The sequence below is a fragment of the Leptodactylus fuscus genome, chromosome 11 (genome assembly GCF_031893055.1).
Source record: "Leptodactylus fuscus isolate aLepFus1 chromosome 11, aLepFus1.hap2, whole genome shotgun sequence".
Classification (NCBI taxonomy): Eukaryota; Metazoa; Chordata; class Amphibia; order Anura; family Leptodactylidae; genus Leptodactylus; species Leptodactylus fuscus.
The window spans coordinates 19,401,484-19,419,691 of NC_134275.1; the positions used below are offsets into that span (position 1 = coordinate 19,401,484).

At 38.9% G+C, this 18,208-nt stretch overlaps 1 protein-coding gene across 1 annotated transcript in view; it reads right to left on the reverse strand.

The window, feature by feature from the left end:
* TNC (tenascin C) overlaps window positions 1-18,208 on the reverse strand; it is a 105,017-nt gene that overhangs the window by 58,125 nt on the left and 28,684 nt on the right. The window contains exons 3-12 of the mRNA XM_075260061.1: window positions 16,359-17,765; window positions 14,072-14,335; window positions 13,617-13,732; window positions 11,243-11,396; window positions 8,390-8,653; window positions 7,276-7,461; window positions 7,078-7,167; window positions 6,735-6,998; window positions 3,194-3,466; window positions 1,581-1,853 (exon numbers count right to left, since the gene is read on the reverse strand). Coding sequence (XP_075116162.1) covers window positions 1,581-1,853; window positions 3,194-3,466; window positions 6,735-6,998; window positions 7,078-7,167; window positions 7,276-7,461; window positions 8,390-8,653; window positions 11,243-11,396; window positions 13,617-13,732; window positions 14,072-14,335; window positions 16,359-17,765 — 3,291 coding nt within the window. The remainder of the gene's footprint in view (window positions 1-1,580; window positions 1,854-3,193; window positions 3,467-6,734; window positions 6,999-7,077; window positions 7,168-7,275; window positions 7,462-8,389; window positions 8,654-11,242; window positions 11,397-13,616; window positions 13,733-14,071; window positions 14,336-16,358; window positions 17,766-18,208) is intronic.

Genomic DNA, 18,208 nt, shown 5'->3' on the forward strand with positions numbered 1-18,208 from the left:
ATAGCTCCTCACTGACAAGTAGAGACAAAACACACATTGGACACTCACAATGAAGAACAGAAAACAAAAAGGTCTAGCACAAGCTTAACAAGATGGAGGATGGACAAATGTATGTGCCTCATGCAACAGGTGAAAGAACAACTACATCTATTATGCCTACAAGTAGTTACCTTGTAAAAATCAATGTCCAACCTATTAAATAACCTTGAAACAAGACTAGGGATATTGGCCAATCCAGAAACAACCATATAATCCGGTTGTTCAGTATCAGGCTCTGTACTGATGAAGACCCAGAAGTCTCATGAGTGACTGGTATGTAATGGGTTAAACATTGGTTTACAGGGTAGCTAGCCATAGTTTGCAATAAAGACCGTTTTCTTTCATCTGGAAGGAAGCTACAGAATTTTTTATATCTTTGCACCTGAATGTAGCAGAATTCCCTAAAGGATAATGATCTGTAAATGTCTATCATGCAAAGTGTAAAGAGGACCTTTCACCACCTCCACCATCTCAAGTTCCTTGCATCCCTTAATAGTTGCTACTACAATGATTGTGGAATAGTTGGAATTTTTTCTGTAACCCCCACCATTCCGGAGCAATGCTCTTAGTTTCAGTACAATTATGTTCTCGGCTGTCAGGCAGAAGCAGATAGAAATAGATTACCTACCTAACATTGTTGTTCTAAAAATAAGAGAGATGATTGTTCAACAACAGCAGGGACTCGAGAAAAAAATCAAAATTGGTGGAACTGACCCCATTAGAGAATGCAGAGACCTGGAGTCAGTAGAGGTGGTGAAAGGTCCTCCTTAACCAAAAGTAATGTTTTTTTTAACTTATTACCATAAAAAACTCAGAAAAAAATGTTTCTGCTCCCAGTAGTAAAGCTATGTCCCTGTTGCTTACTTGGTATGGACACAGGTATAGCACTATATTCTATAGTCTGGCCCTGATTGTTGATTTGTAGATTTGTCTGCCCTCCTGACCACTATCTTTGTGCAAGCATAGGCCTGGTTCACATCTGCGTTCGGTATTCCATTTGGGGAGTCTGCATGGGGACCCCCCTGAACTGAATACCGAACGCATTGACAAGCGGTGAGCAATGAAAGCACACAGACCCCATAGATTATAATGGGGTCTGTGTGTTTTCCGCGCATTGTCATGGGGAGAAGAAAGTACTTCATGAGCTACTTTCCTCTCCGCATGACTCGCGCAGACAGCAAGCGGACCCCATTACAGTCTATGGGGTCCATGTGCTTTCATTGCTCTCCACTTGTCAATGCATTCGGTATTCCGTTCCCATTCAGAATACCGAATGCAGATGTGAACTGGACCTTAGAAAAGGTTGCCTCGTCACTATAGAAGTAACACGTAAACACTTTTAGACACTTGTTGGTCTTGTGTATAAAGCTTTGAAAGGATGAATGTGGCTTAACAGAAGCGTGCATGGCTATAGAAGCACCGAAGACAACATACATAGTCAACAGACAAGACAAACAAAACTTGCACATCTGCAAATCTGGAAGAAAGACACTCTGTAAAGAAGAAAAGGTGTATCCGTTAATGGCTGGAACGTCCAATACCTGTAGAGGCTGAACTACTAATAGGTTGTGTAGGTTGACCACGGACAATGCCATAGAGGTAGATGGTGTAGTCAGTGTTGGGTAGTAACCCTGAGATAGGAGTATTCCTGAGATTGCCAGAGATGTTTAACTTCACTGGCTCCAATAACCCTTCTGTATCAACGATTTCTACAACAAATCCATCAAATGCATCTTGTGTTGCTGTCCAGGACAGATCAAAGCTCTTGGGTGTTACGTTGCTGATGGACAAGTTCTCAACTTCTGGCTTGTTGTCTGAGCAGGGAAAAATGTAATTGAATTAGAGACTGATCCAGCAATACCCACAAGTAGGTTTGTTCAGCAGCTTGCAAACCCTGCCAGAAGAAAAAAAGCGGAAGTCTGGAGCGTGTTTTTTAATCCAGAAGCTATGACCAAGTGAAGGTCTACCCAAGCTTCATCCATAGCGGCATGGTTTTTACAACTTTTTGCATGCTTACAGGCATTGTATGCCCAATCATGCTCTGTAAAGCCATAAGCATGAATGAAAGAAGCTGATGAAGAAAGAAGCTGCGATCGTAAATGGAAAAAGCTGCTTTAGATAGGATATGCAACAATTGAGCAGAAATTTATAGGTCAGTCTATGGGACTAAGATATGTCCATCAGTCCCATAGGCCTTGAATGGATAGTAAGCGTGCATGCTAGAGCGCTCGCTGATCCATTCTAATTCCTGTTCATCGTGCTCTTGTAGGGTGGATTTTCTTTAAAAAGTACCAATGGATCGCCCAGTGCAGTCTGCTAAGGGTTTGTTCACATGTGGCAGACTTTTTTAGCAAAAGTTTCTTAGACAGTTCCATTCATTTCTACGAAGCTTCTAGAAATCATTGTACTTGTGAAGGTAATCTTATTTAGATGAATGGAACTGCTTAATGTCTTCCATAAAGCTGCCACTTGTGAATATACCCTAAGGCTGTCTCAAGTGAACATATTTGATCCATGAAATACAGACCACATGGTGATTTCTTATCAGACTGAATGTTGGGCAGAGATCTTGAGTCTGAGCGTCATAGTCATCTAGAATTCGTGGAGTCCCTTGACTATTGTCCCATACTGGAAACATGATTAGGCTAGGTTCACACTAATGCTCGGGTTTCAGTTCTTTGGATCTGTTTGGGGACTCGAAACATGGAAATCCTATCTACTTAAAAAGTGGTTACCTGCAGAAACCTGTGGACCATACATTATAATCTGGTTTGTTGGACCTGTGGACCATACATTATAATGGGGTTTGTTGGATTTCTGCCCAGTTTCTGCTCAAAATCGGTGGAAATGGGTGATGGAGTCCTTGAGCGGTCCATAAATACTAGTGGGACTGTAGCTTTACAATATGGGACTCCTAGTATCTGACTATGATTGAACTTGGAGTTTGGATCCCTGCTCAGTGTTCAGTCCAAGAAAGGTCAATATATGGGTGCATTTCAAGTACCGAATATGCCATGTAAGCAGGGCTAAAAAAAAGCTGAAGTAGGCAGAGATGGTGGATGAAGCAGGTGCAAATCTTGTGATACTGCAACATGGATTGTGGGCAGCTGATGGAGCAGTGATGGTGAAACCATACTGAAACATTCCGAGGTACCTGTCACAGCTTCCCCCAAAAGAGGCTTAGTATTAGATCCCTGAATCACACCATGTAGTGTGATGACATATTTTGAAGCCGGTTTTAGATTTGGCACCTCCAAAGAGCGAAGTTCTCCAGGAACCACAATGGTTTGTGTATTTTCATCATCTTCAGTGTCCTGAACCTGAATCACAAATTTCTCATAGTTCTTGTCTGGAGCTGCCCACGTAAGTTTGAAGGAGTCCCAGTCTACATGGGACACCAATAGGTTGCCCAGCTCCAAAGGCACTTCTGAATATGAAAATAAGCTATTATTAGTCAGGGGATTTTATGAAGGCAAGCTAATAGTTTCTAAAGGATTCAAGTGCATGAAAAGAAGAGGAAATAATAACATGATTGTAGCGGATACAGTATTGGTCTCGCATACTACATTTCAGATATGTACCAATATAGAATAATAATAATAAGAAAAAAAATAATTGGAGTTAGACACATTTGGAGCTGAATCTAGACTGAAGTATCTCCTAGAGAAAGGATAGAAGTGAAATTGGGTTAAAGGGTTGTCCAACCTGTAACTTTTTTAAATAAAAAGGCTGATATTGCTTTAAATAATTAAATAAATAAATAAATAAATAAATAAATAAATAAATAATAATATTTATGTTAGTAATAATAATAATAATAATTATTATTATTATTATTAACGGTATTATTAATAATAATGCATATTACTACTACTACTACTACTACTACTACTACTAATAATAATAATAATAATAATAATAATAATAATAATAATAATAATAATAATAAATATACTTCTATGATTTTTATTATTATAATTATTATTATATTACTATTATTATTAAAATAAATAATAATACTACCAATAATAATAATAATAAGTATACATCTTATGATTATTGTTATTAATATTATTAAAATAAATTATAACAATAATAATAATAATAATAATAATAATAATAATAATAATAATAATAATAATAATTATTATTATTATTATTATTATTATTATTATTATTAACGGTATTATTAATAATAATGCATATTATTACTACTACTACTACTACTACTACTACTACTACTAATAATAATAATAATAATAATAATAATAATAATAATAATTCTCTGCTGGACTCCTGGATTTCCTTATCCCACTGGGCATAGCAATGTGACAATAGATCACTGCTCAGTAAAGTATTGGTTGGGAGGTTTATATATGGAGGGATCATGAAGAACAGAGACTGTGATGATTCGAGCGGCTACTTTATTTTGTTCTTGTACATACAGTCTGTATTCTGGAAATCGCAGTGAGCTTCTATTTTGTTCTATTGAAAAGACATCTGTGATATTGTAAAGTCAATCTAATGGAACCACAAGAGTCTGGGAGTTACATCTGGAAAATGGACGGCACAAAGGGGTATACTATTCTCATGTAAATGGATCCTTAGCCTGAATATACTTGGACATATATTCTTATTTGATACACTTAATATTTTGCTATAATTCTACAAGGAAAATATTGGCTAGAAAAAAAAATTACAATAACATAAAGTAAATAAGATAAAAGTAAACAGAATCTTAATTCTCTTCTGCATTGTGGTTTTTCCTATTTCCAGCCCCTGTTGCTTTCCCTCACATAAGGAAGAATTATATGATCTTATGAATAAATAAACCTACACTTTTATGAACACATTCCGCTGGATCATGAATACCAGTATTGTATTAAAACTACTCAGCTGGGATTCCCATGCCAGAATAAAATTTAAGATCGTCTTCCCCAAACACAAAGAATTGCTTCATACTTAAACTTGTTAAGACCGTCTTTAAATCTTAATCACTTTTTTCCAGTTTACTGCACAGAGCGGTGACTCTCTTAGGACTAGAACCCCAGGGCATGTTCCTGGAACAAGGATGGAGGGATGATCAGCTCTGTTTGATTTGGATAGTCAGTATTTGTCTCACATGATGAATGCATCAAAACCAGATGAAAGAGATGAAATCACTAAACCAGCTTTTGCCTTCATAGTATTTCCTTATGTTCAATTGTTGGGAAATCTCAGCGTGACTCTGAGGACCAAACCAACTAATATTGCCATTGGTAATATTGAATTTTTTTTATGTTGACACTTGGCTTTTAAGGATTTAATAAATGGGGAAAAAGTATCTTAAAAGTTATGGTATGATTTTACAATAAAATGACTGGCATCGAAAAAGGTCTGTGGCAACCAAGTCATTGTATCAGGTTTCTTCTCTATTGCCTAGAACTTGTGTGACTATTCAAGCAAGTCTTAAAAAGGCAAAGAATTTGTTTATGGCGCCCTAAGCTGTACTCTCTATAAAAATGGGGAAAAAAATGACACATATAGAAGCAGATCTGTATTATAAAGCAGTGCTGGATCTATGACATGGACTCCAATGGCTGCAAAATGGTCCATCACATTTCTGAGCCTATGTGCGGCTTTAGCCTTAAGTTCTATAAGTAACATATTATGGCTTCTATAATGTAAATATTTTATACAGTTACTGTATAATATAGATATATGCATCAACGTTTATGCATGACATCAAAAATAGTAGAAATAGAAAGAAAACATAGGATAAGGAATGTATCCATGTCAAAAATAGGATTTACTCTGAATTCCAAGAAATTGTTCAGTTTCAGATGGTCATAATATGGTCTTAGGCCAGGGCCCCATGGGATCGAGATGCTGCAATTTGCCTTCAGTGGAAATGCCATGGGAAAAATGGCGGCCTTTTACTTTAATGGCAAAGTGGATGGGATTGTAGCGAATCCCATGGCCACTTTGCAGTAAAAACTGTGGTGCGGACACGCCGCAATTTCCAAAACAACGATTTCCACGATCTGCAAATTTTCTGTCTAAAGTGTTGTGGAAAGAACCGCGATGCGTTACCGCCAAGGTTTTTCCTACAGCACTTTATTACCGCGGGACGTCCCTCCGAGCCTTAGCCTCAGTTATTTAGGCTCAGCTCAGTAGGACCATTGAAGGTCTGCAAGGTCTTCAGCCATAATGAGGTCATATTGTGCCATCTGAAACTGCCCTTTAACTCGCATCCACAACACTATGGAGGCTGATAATAATGAGCGTAGCTATGTGACAGATACAAGAACAAGCCGTGAAATGACAGATGGGATGACACTTTAAAGAACTGAGAAATTTGTAACTTCATCTGCAAAACAAAATTCAGATTAAAAGATAAAGGTAAGATAAAAGAAGCAGGGGTTTCTTATACTTTGTCTGTGAAGCAAAAGATGACACATTCATGTTCTGTAGAAAGGAGGTAAAAGCTAAAAAGAAAATCTGTGGATTAGAAATTCAAGTAGGTTGAATATATTTACTCACTAGATAAAAGAATGGACACACTTTGTTTAGTTAGAAGCATAGAGTAGACAAGAACGTGTGATCTATCATTCCCGATCTTCAAAACTTGTGGCTAGACACACAACTATTCTTTTATTTCCCTTCCCCCACTAAGTATATCAACACTGTCCAAGGTACTATGGTGAGTTACTTACCAGTACGTCCAACCACAGTTGCTGGTTTGCTCTTGTATCTGCCTTTTTCGGCAACCAATGAAATACTATATTCTTTACCAGGTTCAAGCCCAGTCAGTACGTAGGAACTGGCATCTCCGGGGACCTGGACTCCACTCTCAGAGTCACCTCTGGTAACGTAAGTAAGACGGTAACGCTCAAACTTGGCAACCGGTAATACCCATCGTAGATTTAGAGTAGTTTCAGTAGCCTCAGTAACTTCCAAATCTTTGGGGGCATCCAAATCTAAAAGAGAACATTGACTTGATTCTTTCCTACTTCTATCTCCAATGGTTGGCATGACTAATGACTGTTTTTGTCTTACCAGTTGCGGCATTGATGGTGGCAGGAGAACTTTCTTTTTCTTGTTTCACTGCTGTTAGTCCTATGCCGTATTCAGTTCCTGGTCTTAATCCTAGAAATCACATAGAGTTACCGATGATTATAAAACACTATTATCTGAATCCATAGACCACTGAGTCACACTCTTAAAGGTGCATTATAGATGTGGAAATTGTCTAACCTGTAAGGGTGGCCTTGGTCGTAGCCTGGTTACTCCTGGGTACAGTTATCTCTTCATGGTCTCCTCCTGAGAGTGGAGCAAACTTGATCCTGTAGAAGTCAACCTTGGCCAAAGTATTCAACCATTCTAGGGTAATAGTGCTGTCGGTCTGTGACACTTTTTTCAAATTTTTGGGTGTGTCCAAATCTGTGTGAATTAAAAAAAATAAAGAAATAAATATTTATACTTAAACATTTTTGTATATTTGCAGAAAGAAATCAACATCTTTGTTTTCCACTGATCGTCTCTCCATTGTATGGCCTTTCCAAAATGAAATGAGAACGGGTTAGTAATTATAGTAATTACTGAAGGTGAAGAAACCCAGCTACAAGTGTAAGGATGACTGCATAAGACAAGACTAAAGATCAAAAAGACAAAGTCTTGTCTATCCTAATAGCTGGAAAAATATAGGTTCGGTAATTGGATTTCCATACCAGAACTGCAAGTCTGGGGTCAAAGTATAAAGTTACAGAGGTTGTTGAGTTTAGAAGACCCTTTTTTTCATATACCCTGCAAGGGCATTCTGAGTTAATAGACTAGAAAGGAGAGAAGTTACTAAAAAACATCACTTTGACCAGTCATGTATCTCATAGACAACCCACTGATTTCAATGAGCTCTATATAGTACCCATTTAGACACCCATTTTTTTAGTACAAATTCAAGCCTCCAATTTTTTAAACCTCTAAAAATGGGCAATACTATAAAATAGGCTCAGTGGTTAGCACTGTTGTCTTGGAGCATTGGGGCCTAGGTTTGAATCCATCAATTGTGGGTTTATCTTTCATTAAACGAGGGGGAACAACAATTTTGTGTACGTGTGTAGTAGCCAAAGCAAAAAAAGATACTAGAGGATCCAGTCAAAAATGTGCATTACATGGACGGCCAATTGGTTTCAAAAGGATCAGCGTCACGCTCTATTTGCCCTGTGCTTCCAGATCCTGCCACACCCAAAAGATTGGCCACTGGGTGTCTGAATAACAGACAGTCTTAGAAGTTTTAGTCTTTTGTTATTCAACATTATTTTGTACATATTAACAAAAATAGCAAAAATGTAAGTTTGTAAATTTTTATTACCTGTTGTGAAGGTCTCTGACACGGGAGAACTGGTCATTTCCCCTCGGCTAGATACTAAAATAACCTCATACTCAGTATCTGGCCTTAGGTTGTTCATCGCATACTGGGTATCGTCTTCAGAAAGTTCCACTGTAGTCCTGGGCTCATTGCCTGTTCCATAGGTCAGAGAAATTCCATCGATCTCAGCCAAAGGTTTGGCCCACGTTATCAAGGCAGAAGTGTCTGTGACGTCCTTTACATCAACTTCACTGGGGGCATCGAGTCCTAAAAAACAAAAAGTTTCATTCAACGCCATGCATTTATAGAAATGAACAATGCTGGTCTAAATTTGCCTGTCTGAAGGATTTTATGCAAACATCTCAATCCCGTGAATGAGTTATTTTATCAAATGCCACTTTTTGAATGAAAGCAAATTTTGAGATGATGTAATTTGCTTGGACAGCTTGTACAGCTTGTTTTGCAAAAATGATTTGTCATTTCAGCGTCTCGCGCTCGCATTCCCAGTTCATGAAATGTGTATTTTAGGAATGGTGTGGGAGAAGAGGCTACATCTCCCATTGACCTTCTTGCTCATACTGTGTCTCCTTAAAGGTCAACAACGTAGGCAAAAAACAGAATTTAAGTAGCAAATTCCTTAAATTTCCTGAGATTGATGTTATCGTAAGTCGGAAAAAAATCAATCGATGAACTTAGCAAAAAATTATGGATAATAAATAATACAAATAATAATGTAATAAAAATAAATAATATTAAGATATAGAGAGAGCTTATGTACAGTAAACTCATTATGGGAAAAATTGCACATATATGTGTGGAATGATGGATCTCGTCCCCGTAAAAAGAGGATTTTCATGTAAAACATTTATGGTAAGTCTGTTTTTGTTTATATACGCGAGTCCTATAGGGATTCCATGAACTAAGTGTAGGGAGTTAAGGCAAAGAGTTTTGCAACCGAGTGCCATAAAACATGATGGATTTTCCAGGCACCATTTATGTGTTTTCGCCCCCCACCTCTGCTCTCACTAGTCCTAAAAAGTTATTGATTTATTGCATTCATTTTCATTCACAAGTCTCTACAACTATGGGGGAGCAGACATGTTGGTGTTTAGTCTGATTATATGGAATGTGTCTGACACTGGAGAGAAGCGGACATGATTGATATTTTTACACTGTGTGACGAAGCAGCTGGCTTGACTTAAGCGTTCACCACCCTCTCTGTTGGTGCTTACAATCATGTGTTTCCAATCCCATTCTGGCCTACGGTCTTAACACTGAGGTCTTTGTCCCCGAGACCACTGGTCAGACATGGTGTGGGACGAGAGATTTCTTGGGTGGCATCACCGTATTTTCTATTCATTCTTGCCAGATTGTGACATAAAGTTGATATAGTGATAAAAGATGTCTTGTATCCACAAATACAGATTCCCAGTCCTAATTGTGAAGACACTGTATGAGTAAGTAGGTGCAGTGTTGATAGATCATTTGAAGGAATATCATTGAGTCTTATTGGGGTAAATGCCCTAAAGAAAAATACCATGTAAATATTGATTTTATTACAATAGATGTAATTCTATTTACAAAATTGGTTGGAAGATGGTAGCCCTAAGCATAAGCGTTTGATCATCTGCCCCTGACCAAGTTTTGCCAATGACTATGAATCCAACAATCCAAACAATGGAAAATCCAATGCATCCATCACTCTTGGTTCACTGTGGCGTGCTCTACTCATGGCCAGATGGTCGATTGTAAAGGTCCTTAGTCATGGTGGAATAAAACATCCGATTGATTGTGCCATCTCTACTACTAACCTACTAATCCACCATCATTAATGGATGGATTTGCATTGTTTGTACCATTGGAATACTTCATCCAAGCAAGTGTTGTGGAAAGTATTTTATTATATAAATCCCAGATCTTTCTAATCTTAGGAGTCCAGTGGGTTGTCTTACTTCTCATAAATCTATATATAAATCGGCTCAACTCATCCTACTCTATAACATATTATCTACTAGATAAGCATAGCCATGTGCACCAAGCTTGATTTTAGAGAACATAGTCCTTCCTTGTTGCTCCATGTTCTGAAGCTATACTATAGCCACTTCACGGTCTTCATGTGACGCCTTCTAGAGGTATTGCCTGAAGAGAATAAGGCCTCTTTTGCACACGTCCATGTGCTAGGTCAATTTTTCCCGAATAGCACACTGGCCTATTAATTCATTAATTAATTTCCTATTAATTTGGCTCACGCACATGATCATGGGCTCAGGAAAGGTTCTAATCTTGTCCAGTTTTGTGGCCATTCTTCTACGACCCTATTCACTGAACTAATGGGGCCAATACATGACTATGCCGTTCAATAACGGCCAGTTTCCCGCACATAGTTGAGTGCAGTAAGCAATAATACTGTAAATATATAATATTATCTGATGGACCACCCTTTCGGCTAGATCCATGCTTTTTTATGCAGATATTGAGGCTAAAAGGCTCTAGATCCTTGATAAGGAATCCCTTGTGCCTATAGGACCTTATATTAAGACGTGCAAAATGCCAGTTTTAATACATCTTCCCCAATGTCTTTACAAGGCAGCTGAGTATATTCTAATGGGTTAATTGAACGTCCATGTAGTTACTATAGCTAAGGAGATGCTTAGAATACACATTATGAGATAGATGGGTGATCCTGACCATTGTACCCTGTTATCGCTCTTATGTACTGCATGGGCACGAACCACCCACGTCCATGATCCCTCATTTCCAAAACTTTCTGTTTTTGAAGAAAAATCCTGCTTTTTGAAATTTTCAAAACCTATTGAACCTATTCCCTATAGAGAAAATTTGACACGTCCACATTACTTGTAGTGGTGAGCTTGGTCAGTGCTGGTCCTAGAGTATTGTTTTTCACGGCGTGTATTGATACTTCATAAGTTTCTCCTGGTCTAAGTCCTTCCTGCTCATAAGATGTCACAGAGCTCTCCAAACTTGTGCTTATCTCTCCGTTTTGTTTTTTCTGTAAAAAAAAAAAAAAGGAATATTGTTGAAGATATAAGATACATTACTTTAAATAGATCTTAGCTGCTTTAAGTAAGACTTTCATAGGGAAGTCACTTTTTAGTAATAAAAATCTTGCAAACGGATTGAACAAAGTCAGTGCTATTTTGGTCCAGGAGGATTTTTTAGGATTTTCCTTTGTCACCTGTGATGTACCGCTTATGGCAAGTCATCAAACATCGGTGCAGTTATTAAAAAATAAAATGCACCTCTCAATTCTCAAAGTCTGTTACACCCTATGGGGCCAAACTATCTCTAAAGAACACATTTCATACGGGATGAATACTTTATTCTTCACGACTGATGTAGAAGTAGAACTGGCTGACAAAAGTGCCGAGCAATGCTGGAAAAATGCTACACGTTGTAACTGTTGGTTTGCATCGACCCAGGACATGTCACAACGTAGACTTTTGTAGACCTTTAGAAATAACATTTTGTGTCTAAAATATTCCTTATCTACTAGGAGCCATAACTCTTGTATAACATATTCACTTATTTTTAAGGTATGCAATGGAAATTGATTTTGTGTCTGTCCAGTTTGTTGACTTGTAAAACACAATAAGAACTTCATCTCATCTAAATTCTGAATGAGTTGGTATATGTCAGCTCACATGCTAAAACACTAAGGAAGTTTTTTTTACTTAGTTCTATTATTTTAACTCATGATTATTGTAGACTATTGTAGAAAAGGAGGTGGAAACTCATCACATTACACAGGCAATGCTTTAAGATCTGCTCTAGCCAAAGTAGACATACACTTGTCTGACTTTCCCATATACATGGACACTTGGCTAAACCTAGAGATGCGTATATGCTCATCTGGGAGTGTGGAGGAAGCTACTGTCAAACTTCTCTAGCTTATATCCTTGAGAACAAAAGGATCAGATAGTTGAAATTAGGTTTGAGACGATCTTGAGATTTCAGGATCGATTTTAAAATCCGATTTCCGATCATTTTCCATTCGATCCCGATCGTGAAATTTACTCGATCCCCAATCGGAATCCGATCTTTTCCGATCACGATCGCTCAACCCTAGTTACTTTATGTTTATTAAGTAGGGTTGAGCCGATCTTGAGATTTCAGGATCGATTTTAAAATCCGATTTCCGATCATTTTCCATCCGATCCCAATCCCGATCGTGAAATATACTCAATCGCCGATCGGAATCTGATCTTTTCCGATCCCTATCGCTCAACCCTAGTTGAAATACAACAATTCAATCCTTATTTATACTGACATCTCTCATCATGGTATAGGTGAGATCTCCACATACACGTTAAATGCTGTGTATGGAGGGCAGGGAGTAACTTAACAATGGCGAAGAACTTTTGTCCCATAGTTCACACTGCAGAACCTCCTATTGAAAAATCTCCTATATGTCATACAGCTTGGCCCTGTTCTTCCCTGCCTCTTGCTTGCTATACTGTTATAGGGTTCTCTCTATCAGCTCTTCCAAGCAGAAGGCAAAAAAAAAAAAATCATCCCATGGGATACACAGGAGATTCTGCACAAAACAATCACAGCTGGCAGAGTCAAGAATTATGAGTCAAAGAGGTATACCTAAAGTGAAATATTGTATGGATTCACTTAACATATCACTGTACTTCTAGATTATCTACTACATAGATATGGCAGACATACAGTAGTATCTTCAGCAGCACTTTAAGCAAAAGGGGGCATACAGAGGAACACAGGTAGCTGATGATATAATAGTGTAGTTGACAGTAATTCCTCCACATAGGAAAGACTGAATTCTTGTCTATACAGGAGACCAAGCCTTGGTCTGGTGGTTACATTGGTAATCACATGACCTAATTGTCCATAATGATTGGGTTCAGAATGATGGATACACATGAGCTTGGATGAAAGGAGTTCTACTAGGAATTCTATGTGATGCCCTATTCACTGTTTCCTGTATAACTAACACCAAACAGATACTTATTCTGCTCTTCATGGCTTCAAAACTGTCAAAACTACCTGTGTCCATCTAGGATGATTGGCCAAGAGAATCTCATTACTTGCACTCCTCATATAGTACCTCCATGTGAGGACTTCACCGATCAGTACTATATTACATATAGCACCTAATAGCACCATTTAGATAACATTCCTAACTGCATATCTGACACATTTAGGAGTTTACTGGTGTTATGTACAAATGAATAAGTAAATCTCTTACGACGTTCTGGAAGATGAGTTTCCACGTATCAAAGGAAATATCTAAAGGATCCCATTCCACATCAACAGAAGTCTCCTTTATTGATTTAAACCTCAGATCGTCAGTGGTAGGCAGGTCTAAAAAGATAATACATGTGTTAGTATATCTATAAATTGGGTTAGCCATTAGCCATAGTGGACCTGCTAACCAAGAATAACTCACTCTGAAGGACCATTGCAGCCACGTATTACGCCATTGGCCATTTATTCAACATTCAATTTCTCCTGTACTCAATTTTACAATATAAATTCTCTTTGTTCATGACGTATTTTCCCATTTTCTTGTCTAAACTGTTAGTTTTTGCTCTAAAGTCTTATTCTCCTGATAGCATTGCTTTCGTTAGTTGCTGGAACATCTGAGCATTTGCCTGTATATCCAGAAATCAGAAGATCAAGAAAAAGTGAAATAATACTTACGTGTGGCAACCCTGGCGCTAACTGGAATACTCTTCTGGTCCCTCAAAATGGCATAGACACGGACAAAGTATTCTACTCCAGGTTCCAGTTCTCTAATGGTTGCTGTTGTTTGGTCTCCAGGGACTCTGAAGTCAAACTCTAAACCACCAGGGCTTGTAGGAACATAGGTAATAAGATACTGAGTAACTTTGATTTTGTTGACCCATTCGAGGTTCATGGTTTTAGTGGTTACATCTGTCACAATTAAATCTTCTGGGGGTGATACTGTTAAATTGGAAAAAATGAACATACAATTAATAATCTTTAGAGTCTTACCGCTCCCAGCATGGACACATTCACATACAATATAATTTCAGAGTAGGCACAATTTACAGAAAACACCCACATCCGCATGGCTTGTCAAGTGTCATTAGCAATGGGTCGTCCCCTCCATAGAGTACACACTAATAATCGTAGTAATAAAGTGCTCGCTCTAAGAGCACCGGACGCACTCAAGAAAAAGGAGAAAATATGTGTGTTTACAATTTGTTATATATTTTCCTAATTTATTATTTCTGTGCATATACAGTGTGGACAAATAATGCAAAACATTGTGTGGTCAATGCATTAGTGTCCAATGATCTCTGACGCAGAGTAGAGTAGTTTATGATCTGATTTCCTACATTAAAAAAATGCATAAACAGGAAACCAAAGTGCCCAAAGGAGTCTTGGCCGAGTATAAGATCAGTGGGCAATGTCTAAATGGTATCTACTAAAACTAAGTCCAGTACTATCTATCTATCTATCTATCTATCTATCTATCTATCTATCTATCTATCCATCCATCCATTCATCCATTCATCTATCTTTGCAAACAGTGTTCCATGTTCGGTGCGGCTCGGTTGGAGCAGAGAAATTGAAATAACTGCAGGGCTGGATCCATGATATAAGAACAGCACCTGGTAGACCATATTGACTCTGGCAGACCACATCATCTCTGTCATGGTGTCCACCATTTTACTAGACACTTTGGCATTCTACGAATATCTTATGCAGATGTGACCATAACCTAAGCATTTACCCAGCCCTATACAGTCAGTTTATGTTGTGCCAAAAAGTTTCCAAATTGACATTGTGTCAATCAAACCCCATTTGTTACAACTGAATGGGCGGAACATGGGTAGAAACCAACAAATATATTAGAATACATACCGGAAACCTGGTGTAAATTATACGAACTTATATTGGCTCCTAGTTGGTGTATATTTCAGTTTCTGGCACACAGTTGCCCCAAAGATCTACCAAATTTATTAAGAGTGAAGTGGCACATAATATATTTTGTCAGTGTCACTCCATTGGGCTTCTTGGTAAAATTGGCATATGATACGATAATCATAATAAATAGCCCCTAGAGATCCTGTGGCTAGGGTTGAGCGATCGGGATTGGAAAAGATCAGATTCCGATCAACGATGGAGTAAATTTCAGGATCCCGATCTTTTCCGGCGGAATCAAGGTCAGAGGTTATCTCAAGATCGGCTCAACCCTATTCATGTATATATCATGAATAGGGTTGAGCGATCGGGATCGAGAATGGGATCCCGATCGGTGATCGAGCAAATTTCACGATCGCGATCGGGATCAGCTGGAAAATGATCGAAAATCGGATTTTAAAAACGATTCTGAAATTTCAAGATCGGCTCAACCCTACCTGTGGCTCATTAACATCTAGCTAAAAGGGCAAATATATGACCGAACCGACTATGCAAATGATGGGGAAAAGAGTTGTTACAAGTTTTGTCACTGGATTCTGGATGTCTAGGATTTCTTATATCTCGGAACTATAATGTTCGTAGTACGATCCTGCAGTAGGAGTCATAGGAGTCTGATCTATGTTTCAGGAGACATGCTGCCGTTATCCTGTGAATTTCTCTTTGATGTTACACTATAAAGTGTATATGTATAAAAGTGCACGCACCTCTGGAAAATGAACACAGATGTGTTACATTGCAATTCAGTATCAAATGTGTAAATTGCTAAGACCCCAGCAAGGCTCGTTCCAGGTGTGCAAGCCACGGTTCACTGACTTTTATCATCTCAGCTTCAATTGAAATGAGGCAAAAGCATAATATGATCCAGTCGACAAGCTCTAACAACTTGGTGTGAAATTTCTGCCTTTCAGTTTAGCATGAAGTACGCATATTAAGTAAAAAAGCAACAATGGTCTAATTTATAAAACTTTCGAAGAAAAAAAATGTGTTGCAATTCAAAGATTAGTTTACATAAATGGATTAAGTGGATTTACTGTACCTTCAGAGCAGAAATCTCCAATAAAGCCTTCATCACAAACGCATTGCCCGTTTACGCATCGACCTTGATCATGACAGTTGTTGTGGCAGGTTAGTTCACCACAGTTGTCCCCCGTGAATCCTTCAATGCACACACAGCGCCCATCGATGCACTGTCCTCGGTCATTACAATCATCAGGGCAACGAAGGTCCCCGCAGTCATCACCCATAAATAAATTGTCGCATATGCATTGTCCATTAACACAGCGACCTCTGTGGTTGCAGTCATTAGGGCACCTTAGTTCTGAGCAATCTTCTCCCATGAAACCATCATCACATATGCACTGCCCATTAACACATCGTCCTTTGTTGTTACAATCGTTGGGGCATCTTAATTCGTTGCAGTCCAGTCCCATGAATCCCTCATCGCACACACATTGTCCATTGACACAGCGCCCTTTGTTGTTACAGTCATTGGGGCACCTAAGTTCACTGCAGTCCTGGCCCATAAATCCTTCATCACAAACACATTGTCCATTGACACAGCGCCCTCTGTTGTTACAGTCATTGGGGCACCTCAGTTCACTGCAGTCCTGTCCCATGAATCCTTCATCACACACACATTGTCCATTGACACAGCGCCCTCTGTTGTTACAGTCATTTGGACACCTCAGCTCGCTGCAGTCCTCTCCCGTGAAGCCTTCCTTGCATACGCACACTCCATTCACGCAACGTCCCTGATCGTTGCAATTGTTTGGACAGCTTAGTTGGCTGCAGTCATCTCCAGTAAATCCTTCATCACACACGCATAGTCCATTGACACATTTGCCATTATTGTTGCAGTTGTTTGGACAGGCCAGTTCACCACAGTCCTCTCCGGTGAACCCTTCTTCGCAAAAGCAAACGCCATTTACACAACGACCACGGTCAAAGCAGTCATTGGGGCAGATCAACTCGCTACAGTCCTCTCCGGTGTAGGGCTCATCACATATACACTCATTGTCCACACAGCGCCCACGGTTGTTGCAATTGTTTGGACACAGGGGTTCGCTACAGTCCTCTCCAGTAAAGTTCTCTTCGCACACGCATCGGCCATTCACACACTTTCCATATTCACTGCAAGGTACTGGACAAACCTCTTCACTACAGTCTTCTCCACCGAAGCCTTCAAAGCAAACACAGACTCCATTAACACATTTTCCTTGGTCATTGCAATCATTCAGGCAGGCTAATTCACCACAGTCCTCTCCGGTGTATTCTGGATTGCAAACACATTTTCCATCTACACATGTGCCTCTGTTATTGCAGTTTCCAGGACATTCTGCTTCTGTACAGTTGGGTCCTTTCCATCCAGGCTCGCAAATACAGCCGCAGGTCTCTGTGCTCCAATTCCCACGTCCATTGCAGTAAGGCTTGGTTTCCACTGTACCTGTACAGATAAACACATTGAAATCATTAAAGACGATGTAGTCCAAATGAGTTGGAAAAATGTCATTTATATATGCCAGAATGTTGAGTATCTGAACAAAATAAGATGTTACGTCAACCATCTTAGAGGAGAATTTCAAGTATAACCTTTAATAGTGTGTTCGGTACCAAAAAGATGGAAAAAAACCCATAGTACAATCTATAGCCACCCCGCGGCCGGCGTAGATTTGTGTCTGGGGGCAACTACGACAGGGAAACACACCTAACTCATCATGTGGGCCCTGCACTGGCACTTGTTAAATCCCTTCTAAATATGAGAGTAAATCTACCTTATTGTGTTGTACTGCTCCTCTATTATTCCTCTTAGAAACCTTGGAATAAATTGACAACTGGTTGCCATTGCACCAACAGCACTTATTGAACAATATGGAGTTAGGACACACC